Raw genomic sequence first — 6991 nt, 5'->3', positions numbered from 1 at the left:
CACTACTGCACTACGGCTGCACTCGCCGGAGGGCAAGCTGTTGGGGGAGAGCTTGGTATCAGTCGGTGGTAGCCGTAGTGCAGTAGTGGCGCGGCTGCAGCAGTAACAGCGCAGCAGCAGCACAGCAGCCGCAGCAGCAACTTCGAGCCCTGCGGTGTCTAACTCTTTCAGTCTATCTAGGCGGCCGCGAGGTTAACTCTACTTCACAGGCTCGGCGCAAGACGCTCACACCACTATTCACGCGCTCGCTCCCTGTTCCTCTCGTCACTGACTTGATTTGTTCCCATCCCGGCCTTCCTGCCCGTCTTCTTCTTTCCCCTTTTCCTCTTCGCCGCTGGTGGGGCACTGCTGCTCGCCTCGTCGCCTTCCGCCATCACGGTCGGCGCCTCGTCGTCGAGCGCCTCCCCTCGCTCGCGCCGCCCGAGGACCGTCTCGCCTCCTGGAGCACTGCTGATCGTGTTGGACCCCGTCTCCGCCTCGTCGACGGCGTCGCAAATGCTCATCTCGTCCTCGTCGTCGCCGAATGGGTCGCATCGTGGGCTGTCGCCAGCGGTTGGGAGGTCCGCCTCCCCCTCGAGCTGCCTCTCCATTTCTAAGTCGTCGCTGGTCGGCGCTGCCTCTTCGTCTGCTCGTAGCGCCTCCTCTCTTGCGCTCGTCCGTTTCCGCTTTCTCCTCTGCTGGCGCCCGAGGTCATCTGTTCGGTCGCTCGCCCCTACCCCCTCCTCGCCCCCTCCGCTCTCTCGCCGCTCCCGCTCCTCGCTGGCCTCCGCCTCCTCCTCTCCGCGCAGCCTCCTCTCAATCGTCTGGCCTGCCATTCCGAGCGCATTCTTCCTCGCCGCCTCCTCTGCGGCGTGACCGTGAAGTACGTCCGATGTCGCATCGCCAGCATCCAAGATCTGTCTCTGCCTGTCGCTCACCACTCGCCCGTATCCCAGCGTAAGGGCGAATTCTCCAAAGGGCCCTATCCTCGTCGCAAGCTCCAGCGGGTGTCGGTACGGTCGTCGTCCTCGTAGCCCATGGGACGGCTTAGGGTCTCCCTCGTCCTTTGTCGGGTCTCCGCTAGCCTCTGCCTCGTCGCCGACTGTGTCTTGGAAGGCGTTGTCTTCCCCCTCGCACTCACAGGCTTCGCTGTCGTCCGCGCTGCCCTCCAGCTGCTCGTTGGGCGGGTCGTCGCTCGCGCCTCGCGTCGCCGCTTCGTCACGCCCACCCTCTGCGCTCGCGCCTTCCGAGGACGGCCCCGCTCCACTCGTCGCCTCCGCACTCCGTTTCTGTGCCAGGGCCTTGACCTCTCGTATGATGGATTCCGCGTGGCATCGGTTCGGGCGGCAGACACAGCCAAGGCGAACGTCAAACCCTTGCCTCAGCGCGTCGGCTAATCGCACTAGCTCGTTCCACCTCTCGCCAGGTTTGGTGTTCGGTCGCCTGTTTGTCGGGTCTGGCCTGAGTCCGGCCTCAAGCTGGGTCTGCTGGGCCGCCCATAGCTCCGTCTCCGCGTCGTCGTCTCCGCCTTCGGTCTCGACAATCTTGCGCAGCATGACGTCGAAGGCCTCACACTGTCGCGCGTGTCGCCCCCCCGCGCTCTGCGCTCGCTGGGCGCCCATCGCAGACGATCGAGGGCGGCACGCCCACGATAATGACCCAATGACGATCGGCCCCCTGCGCTAGCCGCTCGCCGGGTGCCTCTCGCCGACGATCGAGGGCGTGGCACGCCCACGACAGCAACTCAATGATAGCGTCGGAGCCTTGCCTATTCACTCGCACCCTCCCGAGTGCCCTCGGGGCGCACTGCATCGCTCGCGACGTGCCGCCGTGTGGCGCGCGACGCAAACCAGCGACAGTTGCTCGGGTCGATCGAGCGCGACGCTCTACTTCGCTGCGTCGAACGACCTCTCGGCGCGCCACACATGCGCTGGCCGCCTTCGCGAGGCGCCCTGCGCCTCCTCTACACGCACCGCACGCCTTCGCGTCACGTGCCTTTGGCGAGAAGGCCGCCTGCAGCCGCAGCCGCCTCTCCGCCTCTTACACGAGCATGCCTCATCTCGGCATACTCAGACGTTCATAGCGGCCGCCAGCTCGAGCGCGCCCCGCGCCTCGCTAGGGCTCACCGTGCCGTTCTAGCGCGCCCCTCAGCCGCACAGGCACCCTCCCGAGTGCCCTCGGGGCGCTTCATCGCCCGCGACGCGCCGCCGTGTGGCGCGCGACGCGAACCAGAGACAGCTGCTCGGGTCGATCGAGCGCGACGCTCTACTTCGCTGCGTCGAACGACCTCTCGGCGCGCCACACATGCGCTGGCCGCCTTCGCGAGGCGCCCTGCGCCTCCTCTACACGCACCGCACGCCTTCGCGTCACGTGCCTTTGGCGAGAAGGCCGCCTGCAGCCGCAGCCGCCTCTCCGCCTCTTACACGAGCATGCCTCATCTCGGCATACTCAGACGTTCATAGCGGCCGCCAGCTCGAGCGCGCCCCGCGCCTCGCTAGGGCTCACCGTGCCGTTCTAGCGCGCCCCTCAGCCGCACAGGCACCCTCCCGAGTGCCCTCGAGGCGCTTCATCGCCCGCGACGCGCCGCCGTGTGGCGCGCGACGCGAACCAGAGACAGCTGCTCGGGTCGATCGAGCGCGACGCTCTACTTCGCTGCGTCGAACGACCTCTCGGCGCGCCACACATGCGCTGGCCGCCTTCGCGAGGCGCCCTGCGCCTCCTCTACACGCACCGCACGCCTTCGCGTCACGTGCCTTTGGCGAGAAGGCCGCCTGCAGCCGCAGCCGCCTCTCCGCCTCTTACACGAGCATGCCTCATCTCGGCATACTCAGACGTTCATAGCGGCCGCCAGCTCGAGCGCGCCCCGCGCCTCGCTAGGGCTCACCGTGCCGTTCTAGCGCGCCCCTCAGCCGCACAGGCACCCTCCCGAGTGCCCTCGGGGCGCTTCATCGCCCGCGACGCGCCGCCGTGTGGCGCGCGGAGGTTCAGCGGGTTAGGGTCCCCGTCGGTACACCAACCCGACCGGCGCGGGACCCTATCGGAGCCCCGCGTTCCTCATATCCATTGAGCCCCACGTTGTGGACGGCGAGCTCCCTACTACTGATCACCCCAGCATGACGGGGATGCATGAATGGAGGATGGGAAGAAACCTGTGTCGAACCTGTGTTTCGTTGAATTCTTTTTGATAGAGCACTTTCATGGCTTTGGCCGAACAGAGCGAGCAATGGTCGTCTCTTCGGCCAGCGTCCTGCCCACCAGGTTGTCTGCGATGAAGCTCGTCGTCGTCTCGGGTGCATCGCGCGGCCTCGGCCTTGGGTTCGCCAGCCAGTTGCTTCGCCGAGCGCCGCAGAGCACCATCGTCGCCGCGAGCCGCTCCGGCACGTCCGATGGGCTGGAGAGGCTAATGTCAGAGTACCCCGGCCGGATCCTGCCGGTGGCGTGCGACGTGACCGAGCAGGCGTCGACGCGCGCCCTCACCGAGCAGCTCAAGGCCGACCTCGGAGGCGCCAAGGTCGACCTGCTGCTCAACGTGGCGGGCAAGCTGCACGGAGGCCAGTCGTCGGCCGCCGCCGAGACGCTGCCGTCGGAGTATATGCCGGAGCGGTCGCTGGGTTCGATCGACGCCACGGCGATGCAGAGCGTCTTTGCGACCAACGCACTCGGGCCGGTGCTCATGGCGCAGGCGATCGCGCCGCTGCTCGCAAAGGGCGGCGCCAGCCCGTGCTGCGCGCGGCTTTCCGGACGCTTTCCGGAGCCGTACGGCACGCGCGTCGTGTAGGCGCGATCGTCGCCAACCTGTCTGCGCGCGTCGGATCGATCGGAGACAACCGGCATTTAAATTCTGCTGGGCCGTACCGTCTTGTCTTCGTCAGAAGAGCCTTCTCGGAACACTGCACCGTAGGCTGGGCGGCTGGTGGTCGTACCGAATGTCAAAGGCGGCACCGGGACATGGGTCATCCTGGGGCTCGGAGCCTCGGCGAATCGTGGCGCATCACCTCGGCGAATAGGCGGCGCTGAGCAGCTGTCCCGTCGCCAGAGAAGGAATGCCATCACTGAAGAGAAGAGAAGCGCGACCAGGCGGCGCTGAACATGGCGACTGTCAACATGGCTATCGAGCTGCGGCGACGCGACGTCTACGCGGTCTCGCTGCACCCCGGCACCGCGGTGCGCCCGGAGTAGCCAGTAGTGGCGACGGCACGAGCTGAGAGAGCGCCGCCAGTCATCCCGCCCACGGTCGCTCTTTGAGGCGTGGGCACGGACACATCTCGCTGCTGGGCTGCGAGGCTCCGCCCTGAACCACCTCATCGCCCCCGCCTCCCCCCCGCGCGCGTGTAGGACACGGGACTGAGTGTGCCCTTCCAGAAGAACGTGAGACCCGAGAAGCTCTTCACGGTGGAGTACAGCACCGCTTCGATGCTCGACGTCCTCGACGGGCTCTCTCCCTCCGACTCGGGCGCCTTCTTCGACTACGCCGGGGCAAGGGTCGAGTACTGAGGGCAGCCCCTGCAGGGCGAGGAGAGATGGTGGTTACCAAACGACAGTCACTGAAGCGGCTCGGCCCGAATTCCCACGGTGGGTGCTCCTCTCTCGCGAGTGATTGAATGTGTGTTGTGGTGTGCTTGGAGTGCAGTCGGTAGCCTCATACATTGGGCTGAACACAGTTTGCCTCTCGCACCCCGTCTGTTTTCCTTTCCTTTTTCACAACACCCTCTCTTTTCCTCTCTATTTTCCCGGGAAAACTGCGTGGAAATCGTCAAATTTTTGGCTCTGTTTGGGCCCAAAATCAGCCAAATTTTAGGCCAAAGCGGCAAAATGCCGGGAATTTCGCGGAGAACCCGTGTATACCTGGAAATTACCCTGCGACCGCCTGGGTATTTTGTCGATTTCTTCAATTTTGCCTCAGATTTTGCCCCAGACCAGCTCTCAGACTCAGGGAAACGTTTCCAGAATGGAGCACCAAACACCCTCTGTTTTCCCTGGAAATTTCCGGAAACGCAAAGTGCTGGGGACCCTCTGTTTTCCTTTTTGTTTTCCGGAAAACTGTGTTCAGCCCAAGCCTCACATGGCCGGAGCTAACCTTGCCGGGGAGCTAAAATTTTGAACCTTGCCGGGGAGCTAACCTTGCCGGCAAAATTTCAAGTTGCCTCATCACGCGGCTGCGATCTCGGGGAGATATGACTCGGTTTTCTCTTGCCTCTCGGGGAGAACAAACGCCAAGGCGAATCGCTCTCGGGTCCATCACACCCGCCGCCCCCCCTCCCCCCCGCGCGCCCTGCTGCTGCTGGTGCTGCTGCTGCTGTTACCTCCGGTCCACACGGGTACTTCCTCGGACGTTTTTCTTCTTTCTGGCCGCCAGCAGTATGCGCCGCGGCGACGCGGCGTACGCCGCGGCGCATACTGCTGGCGCTTCGCGGGCTGAGGCGTGCGACGCCGCCGTGAGGGCGGTGAGGTTGGACGAGGTTGAGGCTCAGTCCTCGTTCCTCGGGCGCGCTGGGTGGTACGGCTCCGGCCGAGATGGGGGCGGGGAGGGGGCGGGGGCGACGGCCGCACGGAATCGCCGCCGGCATGGGGCGAGGGCGCGGGCGAAGGAGGAGGAGCCAGAGCCCGGGGAGGATTGGGAGGGGGAGGAGCGGCCGGAGGAGTACGCCGGCCTCTTTGACGACCCGTAAGGGGCCGTCGCCTGCTGTGCCATTTGTAGTGCCAGTCCGAGCCAGTCTGCTGTGAGAGGGGCTTGTATACTAAAATTCTTCTTTCTGGGGATCACAAAGCCTCCCGGCCGACCTGGCGGTGGGCGACCTGGGCTCGCTGCGCGCCGTCCTGTCCGAGTGGGGGACGCGCGGCACGTCGCTCACGGCGCAGCTCGACGCGCGGCTCGACACCGAGAAGCAGGACACGCTCCTCACCTTGGCCGCTCGCCACGGGCAAGCCGAGGCGGTGCGGCTGCTGCTCGAAGCCGGCGCGAGCGTTGGGGTGACGACTGGCAGCCGCGGCGGCTCCGCGCTGTACATCGCGTGCCAGAACGGCCACCTCGAGTGCGCCCGGCTGCTCCTCGAGGCCAACGCGGCGGTCGATCAAGTCATGAAGGATGGCTCCACGCCGCTGCTCATGGCGTGCCAGAACGGCCACCTCGAGATCGTCCGGCTGCTCCTCAAGGCTGGCGCGGCGATCAAGCAAGCCGTGAAGCGAGGCGGCACGCCGCTGTACATCGCGTGCCAGAACAACCACCTCGAGATCGCCCGGCTGCTCCTCGAGGCCAACGCGGCGATCGACCAAGCGACGAACAACGGCTTCACGCCGCTGCGCGTCGCGAGCCAGAGTGGCCACCTCGAGATCGTCCGTCTGCTGTGCGTTGCTGGCGCAGTGGTCGACCAAGCCGACGAGCAAGGCGCCACGCCGCTGCTCATGGCGTGCCAGGAGGGCCACCTCGAGTGCGCCCGGCTGCTCCTCAAGGCTGGCGCGGCGGTCGGCCAAACCAACGACGGCCGCGTCTCCCCGCTGCACACCGCGTGCCAGAACAACCGCCTCGAGATCGTCCGGCTGCTACTCGAGGCGGGCGCAGTGGTCGACCAAGCCGCAGAGGACGGCGCCACGCCGCTGTACATCGCGTGCTTTAACGGCCACCTCGAGATCGCCCGGCTGCTCCTCGAGGCCAGCGCGGCGGTCGGCCAAGCCCAGAACCAAGGCGCCACGCCGCTGTTCATCGCGAGCCACAATGGCCACCTCGAGTGCGCCCGGCTGCTTCTCGCTGCTGGCGCAGCGGTCGACCAAGCCGAGGAGCAAGGTGCCACGCCGCTGCTCATCGCGTGCCAGAACGGCCACCTCGAGTGCGCCCAGCTGCTCCTCGAGGCCAGCGCGGCGGCCAACCAAGCCAAGCAGGATGGCGCCCAGCCCCCTTTTTCAGTGGCGTGTCCGAAACGGCCCACCTTCGAGATCGGCTTCGGCTGCCTTCTTCGGGGGTTAGGGGCGGGCGGTCAACCCAAGGCCAAAAAAGAAAGGGCGCTCCCCCCCCCCT

General features: G+C 66.1%; 1 protein-coding gene across 1 annotated transcript; it reads left to right on the top strand.

Moving 5' to 3' along the window:
- Positions 1–3247: 3247 nt before the first annotated feature.
- On the top strand, positions 3248–4473 carry EMIHUDRAFT_77459 (hypothetical protein; the record flags this gene model as incomplete). The annotated part of the gene is made up of 4 exons (XM_005757270.1): positions 3248–3646; positions 3697–3835; positions 4040–4143; positions 4315–4473. The coding sequence occupies 4 exons, from the start codon at positions 3248–3250 to the stop codon at positions 4471–4473; spliced, it is 801 nt and encodes a 266-aa protein (XP_005757327.1).
- Positions 4474–6991: the final 2518 nt, after the last annotated feature.

Source organism: Emiliania huxleyi (genome assembly GCF_000372725.1).
Source record: "Emiliania huxleyi CCMP1516 unplaced genomic scaffold EMIHUscaffold_918, whole genome shotgun sequence".
Taxonomy (NCBI): domain Eukaryota; phylum Haptophyta; order Isochrysidales; family Noelaerhabdaceae; genus Emiliania; species Emiliania huxleyi.
Note: the sequence above shows the minus strand (reverse complement) of the source record. Positions and strands in the feature narration are given on the sequence as shown.